Source organism: Ovis aries, chromosome X (genome assembly GCF_016772045.2).
Source record: "Ovis aries strain OAR_USU_Benz2616 breed Rambouillet chromosome X, ARS-UI_Ramb_v3.0, whole genome shotgun sequence".
Classification (NCBI taxonomy): Eukaryota; Metazoa; Chordata; class Mammalia; order Artiodactyla; family Bovidae; genus Ovis; species Ovis aries.
In genome coordinates, this window is record NC_056080.1 from 54,977,218 (window position 1) to 54,996,454 (window position 19,237).

Genomic DNA, 19,237 nt, shown 5'->3' on the forward strand with positions numbered 1-19,237 from the left:
TTAGTTTCTTACCTACTCTTTTGCCCTGAGCAAGTAATTTAACTCCCTTTGCCACAGAAAAAAATATCCTGACTATAAAGTGAGGGAAAATAATACTGCCTAGCTCTTGGATTTGTAATGAAGATTGAAATAAATAAGATACGTAAAGTACAATAGAACAGTGCCCAGTACATAGTAAGTGCCTTTAAATTGTTGTTTATTACTGTTATTAGTTGGGGTGGCTCTGGGAACTGCTGTCATATATTTAAGAAGTGGCTTTGGTTGTGCTTGGTAGACCTGCATAGTATCTTAGAGAGTTCAAATGCTATGTTTGGGGGCAAAGTTTGAGTTGGGAATCAGCTAATAATGTGACTTTCTGTAGGTGATCACGCCACAACGAAAAGTTACGCTGGCTGCACCCAATCGGAAAGACATGGAAGAATGGATTAACGTCATAAAAACCGTGCAACAGGGAGAAATTCGTAAGGTAGGGTAAATAATAGAGAATCCACTCAACTCTCATGAGTAAACACTTAATTGACTGCATTAGCTAAGCTACCTTTCAAACAGGGAAATAATAAAATGGAAGCAGATACCATCTGATCAGGAATTTTGGATGTATATCATTAGGAAATCTGTCTATAAATAGAATTAATTCAATTAGACTCAAACCTTGGTAAATATGTGGTTTAGATACCTGTGTACACATCCACTTTATATATAGATGTCACTGTTTGCTCAATGGATGAGGTACTCAAGATGTATGTGAGAAGCTAACTTAGATGTTCTTGTTATCAATAGCATAGCTGCAATCATCAGTCTTGACTTGAGTCTGCAAAGTGACTATAGTAGCAACTAAGGAAACTGAGGCTCAAGGATAAGGAACCAGACCAAGACAAAATAACTACTCAGGTGCAAAGCCAAGATTTAGACCCAGGCTATGTGAATCCAAAGCCTATGTCCGTAACCATTATGCCCTTCTGCCTCTCTGTTTACTGTTCACAACAAAGGAAATATAGAGGGAAGAGCAAGGAACAGTCTTCCCCAAAGTGTGGCAGGGTTCCTTTTCTCCTTAACAATACCAAGCCCTGGGCTACTGCTCCCTGCAACAAGTGGTGCTACCATTGAAACTCTGGGCTATGCCCTCTGCTCAGTCTTCTACAAACCTACTGCACTAGAAGTTATGTAAGTTCCAAGAGGGGAGGGGTTTTTGTCATTTATTTACTTAAAGCAGTGTCTGGCACATAGTAGAGGCTCAATAAATATTCTTTGAATGAATAAATGAATCTGAGGGTAATCTTGGGGCCAGGGTTAGAAAGAGAGTGATATATAGTTCATTCTAAATTAAAGTTCTGCTGTGAAGGTTTTAGAGATAATAAGGAAGATTATTCAAATGTAAAAAGAAACTGATGTATAGGAGATGTATAGGCCCTGTGATACTCAAGAGGGATAATGGATTCTATAATCCCATAATCATAAGCTAGCAAACTTTGTAAAAGCCATTAAAAGAAGTATAGAGAACCTATATATGAAAGTGGTCAAGTTTTCCAGTAAAATGCTAATGTTTTATTGTTTAAGAATTCAGGTTTTCTTTCTCTACTATTAGCAAAAATGCATATAAAAGTTAAAAAAATATAACCTGATGTCTTAAGTAACTAGTAAAGGGTAAAGGATTGTTATAGATATTTGGGGTGGAGCAGTGTAAAATAATAGGTAGTAATGTTGTTCAGTCGCTCAGTCGTGTCTGACTCTGCAACACCATGGACTGCAGCATGCCAGGCTTCCCTATCCTTCACCATCTCCCGGAGCTTGCTCAAACTCATGTCCATTGAGTCAGTGATGCCATCCAACCATCTTGTCCTCTGCCGTCCCCTTCTGCTGCCTTCAATCTTTCCCAGCATCAGGGTCTTTTCTAATCAGTCGGTTCTTTGCATTAAGTGGCCAAAGTATTGGAGCTTCAGCTTCAGCATCAGTCCTTCTAATGAATATTCAGGACTGATTTCCTTTAAGATTAACTGGTTTAGGATTAACTGGTTTGATCTCCTTGCAGTCTAAGGGACTGTCAAGAGTCTTCTCAAAACCACAACTCAATAGCATCAATTCTTTGGCATTCAGCCTTCTTTATGGTCCAAATCTCACATCCATACAAGACTACTGGAAAAACCATAGCTTTAACTATACAGACCTTCATCAGAAAAGTAATGTCTCTGCTTTTTTAATATGCTGTCTAGGTTTGTTATGGCTTTCTTCCAAGGAGCAAGTGTCTTTTAATTTCATGACTTCAGTCACCATCTGCATGATTTTGGAGCCCAAGAAAATAAAGGCTGTCACTGTTTCCATTGTTCCCCCATCTATTTGCCATAAAGTGCAGAGACCAGCTGCCATGATCTTCATTATTTGAATGTTGAGTTTTAAACCAGCTTTTTCACTCTCCTCTTTCACTTTCATCAGGAGGCTTTTAGTTCCTCTTCACTTTCTGACATAAGGATGGTGTCATCTGCATATTAGAGATTATTGATAGTTCTCCCTGCAGTCTTGATTCCAGCTTGTGTTGCATCCAGCCTGGCATTTCTCATGATGTATTCTGCATATAAGTTAAATAAGCAGGGTGACAATATATAGCTTTGATGTACACCTTTCCCAATTTTGAACCACTCCATTGTTCCATGTCTGGTTCTAACTGTTGCTTCTTGACCTGTATACAGATTTCTCAGGAGGCTGGTAAGGTGGTCTAGCATTCCCATATCTTTAAGAATTTTCCACATTTTGTTGTGATCCACACAGTCAGAGGCTTTAGCATAGTCAATGAAGCAGAAGTAGATGGTTTTCTGGAATTCTGCTTTATCTATGATCCAGCAGATGTTGGCAATTTGATCTCTGGAGAACTCCATGGACAGTATGAAAAGGCAAAAAGATATAACACTGGAAGATGAGCTCCCCTGGTTAGAAGGTGCCTGGTATGCTACTGGAGAAGAGAGGAGGGCAATTACTACTAGCTCCAGAAAGAATTAAGAGGCTGGGCCAAAGCAGAAACATTGCTAAGTTGTGGACGTGTCTGGAGGTGAAAGTAAACTCTGATGCTGTAAAGAACAATATTGCATAGGAACCTGGAATGTTAGGTACATGAATCAAGGTAAATTAAACATGGTCAAGCAGGAGAGGGCAACACTGAACATTGATATCTTAGGAATCAGTGAACTAAAATGGACAGAAATGGGAGAATTTAATTCAGGTAACCATTATGTCTACTACTGTGGGCAAGAATCCCTTAGAAGAATTGGAGTAGCCCTCATAGTTAACAAAAGAGACTGAACTGCAGTACTTGGGTGCAACCTCAAAAATGACAAAATGATCTCAGCTTGTTTCCAAGTAAACCATTCAACATCACAGTAATACAAGTCTATGCCCCAACCACTGATGCCAAAAAGGCTGAAGTTGACCACGTTTATGAAGACGCACAGCACCTTCTAGAAGTAGCACCAAAAAAAAAAAAAATGTCCTTTTCATCATAGGGGATTGGAATGCAAAAGTAGGAAGTGAAGAGATACCCAGAATAACAGGGAAGTTTGGCCTTGGAGCGCAAAATGAAGCAGGGCAAAAGCTAGCAGAGTTTTGTCAAAAGAAAACACTGGTCATAGCAAACACCCTTTTTCAACAACAAGGGACAACTCTACACATGAACGTAGCCAGACGGTCATACAGAATTCAGATTGATTATATTCTTGGCAGCTGAAGATGGAGAAGCTCTATACAGTCAGCAAAAACAAGACAAGGAGCTGAATATGGCTGAGATCATGAGCTCCTTATTGTAAAATTAAGGCCTAAATTGAAGAAAGTAGGGAAAACCACTAGATCATTCAGGTATGACCTAAATCAAACCCCTTATGATTATACAGTGGAGGTGACAAATAGATTCAAGGGATTAGATCTGGTAGATAGAGTCCCTAAAGAACTGTGGACAGGTTCGTAACATTGTACAGAAGGCAATGACCAACACCAATCCCAAGAAAAAGCAATGAAAGAAGGCAAAGTGGTTATGTGAGGAGGCTTTACAAATAGCTAAGGAAAGAAGAGAAGTGAAAGTCAAGAGAGAAAGGGTAAGATATACCCAAATGATTGTAGAACTCCAGAGAATAGCAAGGAGAGATGAGAAGGATTTCTTAAGTAACCAATGCAAAGAAATAGAGAAAACAATAGAATGGGAAAGACTAGAGATCTTGTCAAGAAAATTGGAAATACCAAGGGAACATTTCATGAAAAGATGGGCACAATAAAGGACAGAAAAGGCTAGGACCTAAAAGAAGCAGAGGAGATTAAAAAGAGGTGGCAAGGATACACAAAGCTTTACAAAGAAGGTCTTAATGACCTGGATAACCACGATGGTGTGGTCACTCACTTAGAGCCAGATATCCTGGAGTGTGAAGTCAAGTGGGCCTTAGAAAGTATTAGTATTAACAAAGCTAGTGGAGATGATGAAATTCCAGCTGAGTTATTTAAAATACTAAAAACAATGATGCTGTTAAAGTGCTATAATCAATATGTCAGCAAATTTGGAAAACCCAGCTATGGCCACAGGACTGGAAAAGATCAGTTTTCATTACAACCCCAAAGAAAGGCAATGCCAAAGAATGTTCAAACTACCATACACTTGTGCTCATTTCACATGCTAGCAAGTTAATGCTCAAAATCCTTCAAGTTAAGCTTCAACAATATGTGATCTGAGAACTTCCAGATATACAAGCTGGATTTAGAAAAGGCAAAGGAACCAGAGATCAAATTGCCAACATCCACTGGATCATAGAAAAAAGCAAGGAAATTTCAGAAAAACATCTACTTTGCTTCACTGACTACACAAAAGCTTTTGTGTGGATTACAACAAACTGGAAAATGCTTAAAGAAATGGGAATACCAGACCACCTTAGCTGCCTCATGAGAAACCTCTATGTAGGTCAAGAAGCAGCAGTTAGAACTGGACATGGAACAACTTTGTGGTTCAAAATTGGGAAAGGAGTGTGACAAGGCTGTATATTGTCACCCTGCTTATTTAACTTATAGGCAGAGTACATCATTCAAAATACTGGACTGGACGAATCACAAGCTGTAATCATGATTACTGGGAGAAATATCAACAACCTCAGATATGCAGATACCATTCTAATGGCAGAAAGTGAAAAGGAACTAAAGAGCCTCTTGATAAGGGTGAAAGGAGAGTGAAAAAAACTGGCATAAAACTCAACATTCAAAAAAACTAAGATCATGGCATCTGGGCCCATCACTTCATGACAAACAGAAGGGGAAAAAGTAGAAGCAGTGACAGATTTTTTTTTCTTGGACTCCAAAATCACTGCGGATGGTGATTGCAGCCATGAAATTAAAAGACACTTGCTCCTTGGAAGGAAAACTATGACAAACCTAGATAACATATTAAAAGCAATAAATAAAAAATAAAAAGCAGAGACATCATTTTGCTGACAAAGGTCTGATAGAGCTATGAGTTTTCCAGTAATCATGTACAGATGTGAGAACTTGACCATAAAGAAGGCTGAGCACTGAAAAACTGATGCTTTTGAATTGTGGTGATGGAAAAGACTCTTAAGAGTCCCTTGGACTGCAAGGAGATCAAACTGGTCAATCCTAAAGGAAATCAACCTTGAATATTCACTAGAAGGACTGTTGTGGATGCTGAAGCTCCAATATTTTGACTGCCTGATGAGAAGAAATGACTTGTTGGAAAAGACCCTGATGCTGGAAAAGATTTAGGTCAGGAGGAGATGGGGGTGGCAGAGGATGAGATGGTTAGATAGAATCACCATTGAGTTGGAAGATAGTGGAGGACAGATGAGCCTGGTGTGCTGCAGTCCATGAAGTCCCAAAGAGCTGGACTGGACTTAGCAACTGAACATCAACAACAGCATGTATAATTAAATCACTTTACTGTATCTGGATCTAACACAATATTGTAAATCAACTATACTTCAATATTTTTTAAAAAAGAGATAACACAAGAGGTAATAAGTCCTGACAGGAATGTGGAAAAAAGAGATTAATAATAAATTATTATTGGTACAGGCCTTATAGAAAGTAGTATTGCAGTTTCTCAAAGTATTAAAAATATAACTACCTTATGCTCCAGCAATTCCACTTCTGGGTATATATATCTATAGGACATGAAATCAGGATCTTGATTATGTATCATCACTCTCATGTTTCTTTCAGCATTATTCACAGTAACCAAGATATGGATGTAACCTAAATGCCCCTCAGTGGATTAATGGGTTAAAAGTGTAATATTTTTATATACAAATACGATGGAATATTGTTCAGCCTTTAAAAAGAAGCAAATCTTGCCAGTTGTAATAACATGGATGAACCTGGAAGACATTATGCTAAATTAAATAAGCCAGACACAGAAAGACAGCACTGTATGTCCTAATTTGCATGTGGCATCTAAAATAAACTCAATCTCCAGGAGAAGGAAACAGCAACCCACTCCAGTATTCTTACCTGGGCAATCCCATGGACAGAGTAACCTGGTGGGCTATAGTTCTTGGGGTCACAAAGAGTTGGACCCCAAACTTCTTGTCACTAAGAGTTGGACCCCAAACTTTTTGTCACTAAGAGTTGGACCCCAAACTTCTTGTTGGGGTTGGACTATAAAAACTTGGACTGCTACAACAAATCCACAAATTTGTGAATTAAGAAAATCTGTCACAGTTCTGGAGTTTAGAATTCCAAAATCGGTGTATTGGCAGGGCCATGCTCTCCTGAAGCCTCTAGAAGACAATCTTTCTTTACCTCTTCTTAACTTCTAATGATTACAGGCATTCCTTGGCATTTCTTCACTTGTAGACACATCATTCCAATCTCACCCTCTGTCAGCACTTGCGGTTCTCTCCTGTAACTGTGTCTGAATTTCCCTCTTCTTGTAAGGACAGTAGTCACTGGTTTAAGGCCTACTCTAATCCATTGTGTGTGTGTGTATGTGTGTGTGAGTCGCTCAGTCGTGTCCGACTCTTTGTGACCCCATGGACTGTAGCTCGCCAGGCTCCTCTGTCCACAGAATTCTCCAGGCAAGAATACTGAAGTGCGTTGCCATTCCCTTCTCCAGGGAATCTTCCTGACCCAGAGATCAAACCTAGGTCTCCTGCATTGTGGGCAGATTCTTTACCGTCTGAACCGCCAGGGAACCCCAATCCATTATGACCACATCTTAAATTGATTGCATCTATAAATATCCTATTTTCAAATAAGATCACATTCACAGATACTAGGTATTTGAACATATTTTGGCAAGGGACATAATTCAGCGTACAACACATACTCACTCAGGGTTGTATACATCAAAGTTTCCTTATACAATAAGATGCACATAAGGAATATAAATCCCATTTCCTCTACTGCTGAACCAAAACAATGTCCATTTTATATATGTTTATATTATGTAGCCAATTGTACCATGAAATTCAGTATTCTACTCAGAGTTCTTCATTTCTTCCATTTGTCCCATAGAATCTTGAACATTATAGGAGAGCTCACTTGTAACTCTATACTGGAAGGATCCATTTAGGAAGTTGTCTCCTACAGTAGACCCTGAGCTCCTTGAGGGCAAAAACTATGGATCATGCACCTCTGCATCTCTAGTTCCTAGCTTCGTAGATGACACAAAGTAACTCTTAGTAATTATTGGAAGAGAGGGGGAAGCTGGAAGGAAGGAAGGTACTTTTAGAGTTATAATCTAGTGGTTTGGGAAATGGAAAGGTGCTGGTTGCTCAGTATGTCAAGACCAAGTCTATCTCATTTCCTCATGACTCTCCACTCTCTACTCTGATCTTCTTGGAACTTTGCCAGGGTCTCAATATGCAAAAAATAATACAATCACAAAGTGACCTCATACTAGATGAGCCTTTGTCTCATCCTCGTAGCTTTTCCTTCCAGAAGCTTCCTGGTCAATCCAACAGCAATTTAGCACATAAATAGCATGCCAGAGAGGGAAGCAGGGTTCAAAGAGTACCATATACAGGCTATGTTTTAAATGACTAATTCCTATAAATTAAGAGAAGACTAAATGTGCTAGGTCCCTCAATAGTGCCCTCTCTCTGCCCCCTCTTTTTTTCTCTCTCTCCTATCCTTCTCTCTCTCTCTCAGGGACCACTATCAGGAAGAATTTGTATTTCATTTTAAGGTCTTATGCCTTTACATGCCCAAATGATTATAACATCAAGAATAAAGAGCTGAATGTGTATGCCTATGTCTACATTCCAGAGGAAGGCAGAGAAAGAAGAGATCAGGCATCCACAGGAATTAGAGAAAAGGTGGAAGTGTCCTGTGGAATGTACACCCAGAATAAATTGAGGGGTTTTTGGTGTCCACCCCTCCCCTTCTGCTTTTAACCCCGAAACTAGTTGCTGTTATACCCTGTGCCTGCCCAATAGTCATGAGAAATAGGCTGTGTTAAACAAATGCAGCATTTACAGACAGGTTAATAGTAAACATCAAATTCAATACCATGAAAGAGGGACACCAAACAGAATGTTGTTTCCAGAAGGCAGAGACTTCGTCTTATTCATCACTATATCCCCAGTGCCTTGAAAAGTGCCAAGTAGTTACTTGGTAAATATTTAATGAATTTTGAATGAATTAAATTGATTAACCAGAAAATTTCTATAGGCAGTCAGAGCATGGTATTCTGAAAAGAATGCTTTGGCGAGAAGCTTCTGAAATGAAACTGTTGTCCCAGCAATGCAATTCTCTACTCACTTGGCAGCAGTAAGCCAGGAAGGGTAATATATCTCCAGGAGGAAGCTAAAGCCTGACAAGCATTCCTTAGCCCAGAGTCAGAGCCCTACTTCCTCCCTTTCTTGCCTGGTCAGAGGATTTGGAACCCATGCACCCTGCACTGGGAGTGTAGAGTCTTAATCACTGGACTGCCAGGAAATCCCACCCCCTCATTCTTTTTCCCTTTCCAAAACCGCTGGGAAAAAAATAGAGATGGGAGGTTTATTAAGTGTCAGCTCAACTTTGATTCTTACTTTTCACATGCTCTGATACCTTATATAGATGGCCATTTCACCCTTAGCATTAGGTTTTCTGGCCTTCCCTCATCCATCTCTGTGATTAACTCTCTATTCTTTGTTCTCTTTGCTTTATTTTAGATACCTGCAGCAGAAAACAACCCTTTTCTTGTTGGAATGCACTACTGGTATTCGAGCCATAGTCCCCGGACCCAGCACTGCAATGTTTGTCGGGGGAGCATTCCTGCCTTATCTCGAAATGTTATCATCTGTGAAGGTAACTTTCTGATTCCTTCAGGAAGTGAAGCTCAGTGGGAGGAGAGAGGGGTGAAAAAGTTCATGTGGCTTTAGTATCATTGACTCAAACCACATCACTGAGTCCAGTGTAAGATTAACCCTGATATTTAACAGACTAGGAAAAGAAGATGGGAAGAAACCGGCATGAGGAAGGATTTTCATGAATCAAAAGAGAAGGTTGGATCTGGGAGGACTGGACAATACAGTCACATGGTTGAAAAACAAAACAAAACAGAAAATCACCTCTTTTTTATCATCAATTTCCATTCAAGTTGGGTAGTCGAAAATTTGGCCAGGAAGGATAAAAAGAAACTGAAATGTATGGAAAATAAGCCTTTGGAGTTAAGTCATAACTACTTAGATGCATCTAGGTTCTAACTTTTAGAGCAGCTTAGGGAAAAAAATTAGAATCTTCATTGTCACCAGATTAACATCCATCTTTTTTCTTCTTTTTACAGTGTGCAAAGTAAAGTCTCACAGATTATGTGCTTTAAGAGCAAACAAAGATTGCAAATGGAATACGTTATCCATTACTGATGACCTCCTCATGCCTGCAGATGAAGTAGTGAGTACCAGCCATGCTTTCTCGTAATCACCCTTTTACATCTCCCCTTCAGCCAGGACACACAGACAACCCAAGTAGGTTTGTTCCCTAAGCTCATGATCCAAACAAATCTATAAGAATGAAAGCCTCCTCCCATCTCCCACCTGTCATTGGTCACTAGCATTGAAGTAGGGAGAGCAGGACGATGGAGAACTTCCTTAGGGTTATCTAGTGTCCTCCGGGGGGTAGTACAGTTATTCCATCTGGCCTTCCTCTCTTTATATCTCTAACTTGTATATCTTGTCTCTTTCTATCCTTCAGAAAACCATGCCTCATCAGTGGGTAGAAGGAAACATATCTGCCAGTTCTCAGTGTGCAGTATGTCAGGAGAACTGTGGCAGTTACCAGAGACTTCAAGATTTCCGGTGTCTCTGGTGTAATTCTACGGTAAGATTCTTCTCATCTCCTTGATACTTAGAGAATTGACTTCTAGAGAAGGGGTAGGTTGGAGGCTGATTGTGCCTACATATAGATAGAAATCTCAGTGACCCTTACTCAGATTATATAGATTCTATAGAGTAGAACTCAATATCCTACCTTTCCAAAATTGGCTATGGAATCTTTGAGAGAAAGATGTAATACTCCCTCTTATCTTTGAGGGTCTTAAATGATGAAGCTGCTAGCAAACGGGAAGAGCTGAACTCTTTTATGACATTACGGTCAATTAAAAAATTTGTTCTCAGTATACCCTTAAGAAACTTCCTGCTTTCCTCATTTACCATTTCCTAGGAAATTGTAATCTTTGTTAATTAAGAATGGTTAATAATATTAGCACATTATTACTGCCACTATATATTATTTTATATACATGACCTCATTTAATCTTACAACAACCCTAAACCAACCCTCATTGTCCCCATTTACAGAAGGGTAAAGTGAGGTTCAGAAAAGTGAAGTGATTTGCTCAAGGTCATGCAACCAGTAAGCAAAACAGTCTTGATTTATACATAATTGTGCAAAAAACTGTGCTCTTAACTATAACATTACCATACCTTTAAACCAGTGGTTCTCAGCTGGGGTTATTTTCTCCCACCCCCAGGACACATTTGACAATGTCTGGAAAATTTTTTGTATCCAATGATATTCTGATGGAATTTTTTCTATTTATTGAAGTATAATTGTTTTATAATATTATATAAATTTTAGGGGTACAAAATGATGATTCATAATTTTTAAGTTTATACTCCATTTATACATATTATAAAATATTTGCCTATATTCCCTGTGTTGTTCTATATATCCTTATAGCTTATTTATTTCATATATAATATTAATAATTTATACCCCTTAATCCCCTACCCCTACCTTCACCTCCCCTCTTCCTTCTCCTCACTAGTAAACACAAGTTTGTTCTCTATACCTGTGAGTCTATTTCTTTTTTGTTATATTCACTAGTTCATTTTTTAGATTCCATATATAAAGGATAATATACAGTATTTGTCTTTCTCTGTCTGACTTATTTCACTTAGCATAATACTCTCAAGGTCCATCCATGTCAGTGCAAATGGCAAATTTTCATTCTCTTAAATGTCAGAGTACTATTCCATTATATATAACAAGAAAAAAAATGAACTTTTTAGCCACTCCAACCTTTACATATGTAACAATTGTTCTTTATCAATTCATCTGTTGATGGGCAGTAAGTAAGGATGCTTCCATATCTTCACTATTACAAAAAATGCTGCTGTGAACATTGAGGTGCATGTATATTTTTGAATTAATTTTCTTCAGATATATAGCCAGAAGTAGGATTGTTGGATCCTAGGAGCCTAGCAAGCTATAGTCCATAGGGTCAGAGTTGGACACAACTGAAGCGACTGAACACATATGTGGTATCTCTATGTTTAGTTTTTTGAGGAACCTCCATACTGTTTCCCATAGTGACTGTACCAGTTTACTTTCCCACCAACAGTATACTAGGGTTCCGCTTTCTCCACATCCTTGCCCACATTTGTCATTTGTGGTCTTTTTGATGATAACCATCCTGACAGGTGTGATGTGATATCTCATAGTGGCTTTGATGTGCATTCCCCTGATAATTAGTGATTTTGAGCATCTTTTCATGTGCCTGTTGGTGTTCTGTATATTTTCTTTGGAAAAGTTGTCTATTTAGGTCTTCTGCCCATTTTTTTATTGGAAGATAACTGCTTTAGAATGTTATGTTGGTTTCTACTGTACAAAAACGTTCATCAGCCATAAATATATATAGGCTCCCTCTTGAGCCTCCCTTCCATTTTTTAATTGGGTTGTTTTTAAATATTGAGTTGTATGAGCTATTTATATATTTTGGATATTAACCCCTTATTGGTCATATCATTTGCAAATATTTTCTCCCATTCTGTAGGGTGTCTTTTCATTTTGTTGATGGTTTCCTTTGCTATGCAAAAGCATTTAATTTTAACTGGACCCCATCCACTTATTTTTGCTTTTATTTCCTTGCCTTAGGAGACAGATAAAAAAAATATTGCTGTAATTTATGTCAAAGAGTGTTTTACCTATATTCTTTTCTAGTGGTTTTATGGTTTCAGGTCTTATATTTAGGTCTTAACTCCATTTTGAGTTTACTTTTGTATATGGTATGAGAAAATGTTCTAATTTCACTCTTTTACATGTAGTTGCCCAGTTATCTCAGCACCACTTATTAAAGAGACTGTCTTTTCTCCATAGTCTATTCTTGCTTCCTTTTTTGTAGATTAACTTATCATAAGTGTGTAGGTATATTTCTGGGCTCTTTATTTTGTTCCAATGATCTATATATCTGTTTTAGTGCCATTACTATTGCCTATTGCTCTGTAGTAAGGTCTAAAGTTAGGGAGTATTTCTTTCTCAAAAATTTTTTGGTTTCCAGGGTCTTTTGTCCCATACAAATTTTTAGAATTATTTGCTCTGGTTCTGGAAAAATGCCATTGGTATTTTGACAGGGATTGCATCAGACCTGTAAATTTCCTTGGGTAGTATGGTCATTTTAACAATTTTAATTCTTGCAATCCATGAAAAAGGTATATCTTTCCATCTGTTTGTATTGTCTTTCATCAGTATATAAGTACAGGTCTTTTTACCTCCTTAGATAAGTTTATTCTTACATATTTGATTCTTTTCAATGTTATTGTAAATAGGATTTTCTCATAATTTTCTGATGGTCCACTGTTAGTAGATAGAAATTCAACAGATTTCCGTATATTAATTTTGTATCCTGCAACTTTACTGAACTCATTGATGAGCTCTACTTGTTTTCGGATGGTGTCTTCAGGATTTTCTATGTATAATATCATGTCATCTGCAAATAGTGACAGTTTTACTTCTTCCTTTCTAATGTGGATTCCTTATAATTCTTTTTTTTTTTTTTTGGTCTGATTGCCATGGCTAGGAATTCCAATACTATGTTGAATAAAAATAGTGGGAATGTATTTTCCTGATCTTAGGGGAAATGCTTTCAGCTTTGTGCTACTGTTGAATATGATGTTAGCTGTGGGATTATCATATATGGCCTTTATTATGCTAAGGTATGTTCCCTCTATGTACACTTTCTGGAGAGTTTTTATCACAAATGGATGTAGAATAAAGAAAGCTGAGTGCCAAAGAAATGATGCTTTTGAACTGTGGTGTTGGAGAAGACTCTTGAGAGTCCCTTAGACTGCAAGGAAATCAAACCAGTCCATCCCAAATGAAATCAGTCCTGAATATTCATTAGAAGAACTGATGCTTAAGCTGAAGCTCCAATACTTTGGCTACCTGATGCAAAGAACTGACTCATTGGAAAAGACCCTAATACTGGGAAAGATTGAAGGCAGGAGTAGAAGGGGATGATAGAGAATGAGATGGTTGGATGGCATCACAGACTCGATGGACATGAGTTTGAGCAAGCTCCAGACATTGGTGAAGGACTGGGAAGCCTGGCATACTGCAGTCCATGGGGTCACAAAGAGTTGACCATGACTGAACGACTGAACTGAACTGACTGAACTGAGAATTCACCTGTGAAGCTATCTGGTCTTGGACTTTTGTTTGTTGGAAGTTGTTTCATTACTGAGTCAATTAAATTATTGGTAGTTGATCTGTTCATATTTTCTATTTCTTCCTGGTTCAGTCTTGATAGATGGTACATTTCTAGGAATTTGTCCATTTCTTCTATATTGTCCATTTTATCGGTATATAATTATTTGTAGGAGTCTCATTATCCTTTGCATTTCTAGGGTATCTCCATTGTCATAATTTTATCCATTTGGGCCATCTCTCTTTTTTCTTGATGAGTCTGGCTAAGGGTTTATCAATTCTGTTTATCTTTTCAAAGAACTAACCCTTAGTTTTACTGACCTTTTCTATTGTATTTTAGTCTTCATTTTATTTATTTCTACTCCAATCTTCATGAATTTTCCTCTACCAACTTTAGGATTTGATCTCTTTTTCTACTTCCTTTATGTGACCTGGGTTCGATCCCTGGGTCAGGAAGATCCCCTGGAGAAAGAAATGGCAACCCACTCCAGTATTCTTGCCTGGAAAATCCCATGGATGGAGCCTGGTAGGCTACAGTCCATGGGGTCCCAAAGAGTCAGACATGACTGAGCGACTTCACTTCACTTCACTTCACTTAGGTGTAAGGTTAGTTTCTTTGAGATTTTTCTTCTTTCATTAGTTAAGCTTATATCACTATAAAATTCTCTCTTAGAACTGTTTTGCTGTGTCTCATATATTTTGGATTGTGTGTTTTCATTTTCATCAGTCTCCAGCCATTTTTTAAAATTTCTCTTTGAGTTATTCAGTGATCCATTGGTTGTTTAGTAACATATTATTTAGCCTCCACATGTTTCTGTTTTTCACAGGTTTCTTTCTTTTTTCTTTTTTTTTTTTTTTTGCTTTTAGTTGGTTTCTAGTTTCATAATATTGTGAAAGAAAAAGATGCTTTATATGATTTCAATTTTCTTAAGTTTACCAAGGGGCCTCCCTGGTGGCTCAGATAGTAAAGAATCAGCCAGCAATGCAGGAGACCCAGATTCAATCCCTGGGTCTGGAAGATCCCCTGGAGAAGGGAATGGCTACCCAATACAGTATTCTTGCCTGGAGTATCCCATGGAGAGAGGAGCCCGGCAAGCTACAGTCCGTGGGGTCACAAAGAGTTGGACATGACTGAGCAACTAAGCACATATACACATGCAAGTTTACCGAGATTTGTTTTGTGATCTAGTATGTGATATATCCTGGAGAAAGTTCCTTGTAAACTTGAAAATATGTGCATTCTGCTGCTTTTTGATGGAATATATATACATATATATTCCACTTTCTCTAATATGTCTTTTTAAGTGTTTATTTCCTTTCTGGATGATCTGTTCATTGATGTAGTGGGATGTTAAAGTCCCTTCCTATTATTGTGTAATTATCAGTTTCTCCCTTTATGTCTATTAATATTTACTTCATGCATTTAGGTGCTCCTATGTTGGGTGCATATATATTTACAATTGTTATACCTTCTTCTTGGAATGATCCCTTTATCATTATGTACTATCCTTCTTTCTCTCCTGTAATAGCTTTTGCTTTAAAGTCTTTTTGCCTGATATAACTATGGCTATCCCCTTTTCTTTTCCATTTGCATGGAATAATGTTTTCTATCCCCTAACTTACAGTATGTGTTTGTCTTTAGATCTGAAGTGAGTCTCTTTTAGGCGGTATATATACAGGTCTTGTTTTTGTATCCATTCAGCCACTCAATGTCTTATGATTGGAGCACTGAGTCCTTTTACACTAAAAGTAAATACTGATAGGTATGTACTTATTGCCATTTTGTTCATTGTTTCTGGTCATTTTTAGTACTTTTTGTTCTCTTCCTCCCTTACTCTCTTCTCTTATGATTTGATGACTATCTTTAGTGTTATGTTTGGATTCCTCTGTTTTGTCTTTTGTGTGTGTGTACCTATTATAGGTTTTAAATTTGTAGTTACCATGAGGTTTATATCTACATTTATACTTAATTGTTTTAAGTTACTGATCTCTTAATTTCAAATACATTTTAACAATCCAACATTTGTACACTCCTCCTTCACAATTTACTGTTCTTGACATCATATTTTATATCTAACTCTTTTGTGTAATCCTTAACTATTTATTGCAAATATAGATTATTTATTCCTTCTTTCTTTTAACCTTCTACTTTCTATGTGGTTGGTTTTCTACCTTTACTGTATATTTATTTTTTACCAATGAGCTTTTTCATTTTGTAATTTTCATGTTTCTAGTTGTGGGTTTCTGTTTTTCTCTTAGGGAAGTCTCTTTAACATTTGTACGACTTGTGTGGTGGTGCTGAACTCTTTTATCTTTTGCTTGTCTGTATAGCTTTTCACCACTCCATCAATCTAAATGAGAGCCGTGTCAGGTAGCTTATTCTTGGTTATAGGTTTTCCCCTTTCATCACTTTAAATATATCATACCACTCCCTTCTAGCCTGCTGAAAAGTCCACTGATAGACTTATGGGAGTTCCCTTGTTTGTAATGTGTTGCTTTTTCCCTTATTGCTTCTCTGGTGGCTCAGATGGTAAAGAATCTGCCTGCAATGCAGAAGACCCGGGTTCAATGCCTGGGTTGAGAAGATCCCCTGGAGAAGGGAATGGCAACCCACTCCTGTATTCTTGTCTGGAGAATTCCATGGAGAGAGGAGCCCGTCAAGCTACAGTCCATGGGGTCACAAAAAGTCGGACATGACTAAACATGACTTTCACTTCACTTCATTTTCATTTTTTCCATTTTAATTACAGTTTATCTTGGTGTGTCCCTCTTTGGTTTAATCCTGTATGGGTCACTCTGCACTTCTTGGATTTGAATGTCTGTTTACTTTCCCAAGTTAGGGAAATTTTCAGCTATTATTTCTTCAATTATGTTCTCAGCACTTTTCTCTCTTCTACTTCTGGGTTCCCTATAATGTGAATATTAGTGCTCTTGATGTTGTCTCAGAGATCTATTAAACTGTCCTTATTTCTTTTCATTCTTTTTCTGTTCAGCATCAGTGATTTCTACTACTCTGTATTCCAGCTTGCTGATCCATTCCTCTGTATCATTTAGTCTACAGTTGATTCCTTCTAGTGTATTTTTTATTTCAGTTATAGTATTCTTCACCTGGTTTTGGTTGTTCTTTATATTTTCCAACTCTTTGTTAAAAACTTTTACCTTCTCAACTCTGTGCATCCATTCTTCTCCCAAGTTCTTTGATTATTTGTGTGATCACTACCCCAAACTCTTTTTTAGTTAGATTGGCTGTCTCCACTTCACTTAGTTTTTTTTTTTTTTCTGGGATTTTGTCTTGTTCCTTCATTTGGAACATGTTTGTCTGTCACCTCATTTTGCCTAAGTTGTTGTTTGTATATATATGGTAGGTTGGTTACATTTCCCAACCTTGAAGAAGTAGCCTTTTGTAAGAGACATCCTCTGTGTCCCAGAAACACATTCCTCTCTTATCACCAGAGCTAAATTCTCTAAGGGTGCCCCCTATGTGGGCTACATGGGTCTTTCTGTTGTGGTGGGCTGACTACTATGGGTGGTCTGGTAGTCATGGCTTACCTTCAGTCCAGCTGGTTGACAGGTTTTGCCTCATGTGGGTGCTGCAGGACCAAGTCAGTAGGCAGCTGGCTGTGAAACAGCAGGGGGCCCTAGGACTAGTGCTGGCTTACTAGTGGTCAGAACCAGGGTCCAAGAGATCCTGGGGTTGTTGCCAACAGACTTGTGGTTGAAGCCAGGTCCTCTGACTAGTGCTGGCCCACTAGCAGAAAGAACTGAGTCCTGAGGTCCGGCTTCAGGGCCCCACAGCTGGTGTTGGACTCCAGTGGGTAGGGCCAATTTCTGACACAACTGGCCTGGGGTGTCTTGAAGCTTGTGTTGGCCTGCTAGAAAGCAGGACTATGGCTCAGTGGTCCCGTGGCTGGTGCTGGACTACTGTTGAGTAGGCTGAGTCTGCAGGCTGTGAGGCTGTAGTTGTCTTGTGGGTGGTATCTGTCCACTGATGGGTAAGGCTGGTCCTGAGGCTAGAGCAGTCTTGCTGGTGGGTGAGTCCAGGCATTCTAGAGCTGATGCCTGCCAACTGGTGGGTAGAGGTCAGTCCCAGGTCTCTGGCTGCCAGGCTTTTAGGGTTCCTGGTTTAGTACCTTCAGACACTAGTGTGTGGGGACACTTCCTGGGCCCTCTGGTGGGCAGGGCCATGTGCAGGGGGCTGTTTGTGGGTTCAGAAGATCTTAAGGTAGCATGTGTGCTGGTGGGTAGGGCTTGCCCTGAGGCATTCTGGTACTGATGCCTATGGACTGTTGAGTGGGAAGGGTCCTGAGGTTAGTAAGATGTAGGGATGATTCCAAAATGGTGCTTGCTAGCTCCAGTTTCCCCATGGTAGAGCAAGCTTCCCAAAATGGCTGCAACCAGTGTCCCCAGAGTGAGCTCCACTTGCCACCTGCCTCTCCAGGAGAATCTCCAAGATCATCAGTTAGGTCTAACCCAGGCTCCTTTCAAATTACTGCTTCTACCCTGGGTCCAAGAGCATATGCAATTTTGTTGTTCCCTTTAAGAGTAGAGTCTCTATTTCCCACAGCCCTCTGAGACTCCTGAAAGTAAGCCCTGCTGACCTTCAAAGACAAACATCTAGGGGCTTGTCTTCCAGGGCAGGAAGACTGGGTAGCCTGATATGGGGCTCAGACCCCTCTCTTCTTGGGGAGAACTTCTATAATTGTAATTCCTGTTTGTTGGTTGCCCACCCAGGGGTATGAAAATTGACTATACCACAACTCCACCCCTCCTACCCATCATGTTGTGGTTCCTTCTTTATAGTTTTAGTTGTGTTAATAGAAGATCTTTTCTGATAAACTCCAGAATTTCTCATGGATGGTTGTTCTGTAAATAGTTGTATTTTGGTGTGCCCAGTGAAAGGAGGTGAGCTCAGGGTCTTTCTACTCTGCCATTTTGGCTGATGTCTTTGTCTAGAGATATTTTTATTATTACAATGTCTTTGTCTAGAGATATTTTTATTGTTACAACTCAGGGGGGAAGGATGTGCTGCATATTTCTAGTGAATAGAGGCCTAAGATTCTGCTAAACTTCCTGCAATACACAGTATAGCAAAAAGAACTATTTGGCCCAAAATATCAGTAGCAATGATATTGAGAGACCCTGATCCAGTCTTTGTAGCCTTTTATATGCTTCTTTAAAACCAATCATTCTAAACAAGAAGAAATGAAAGTATGAGCTTCTTCTTAGAAGATTTTGGTTTCCTCTGCCTTGCTTCTGCCAGTGGACATCATCTTTGTAATTTCCTTCTGCTCTGCTCCAGCTTACCATTATCTCCTGAAAGGAAGCTTGAACCCTCATCAGGTGTCCTGATTTT

The 19,237-nt window shown here is 38.8% G+C and overlaps 1 protein-coding gene across 1 annotated transcript in view; it reads left to right on the top strand.

Moving 5' to 3' along the window:
• DGKK (diacylglycerol kinase kappa) overlaps positions 1–19,237 on the top strand; it is a 179,206-nt gene that overhangs the window by 60,640 nt on the left and 99,329 nt on the right. The window contains exons 4-7 of the mRNA XM_042242317.2: positions 362–466; positions 9,132–9,267; positions 9,746–9,852; positions 10,153–10,278. Coding sequence (XP_042098251.1) covers positions 362–466; positions 9,132–9,267; positions 9,746–9,852; positions 10,153–10,278 — 474 coding nt within the window. The remainder of the gene's footprint in view (positions 1–361; positions 467–9,131; positions 9,268–9,745; positions 9,853–10,152; positions 10,279–19,237) is intronic.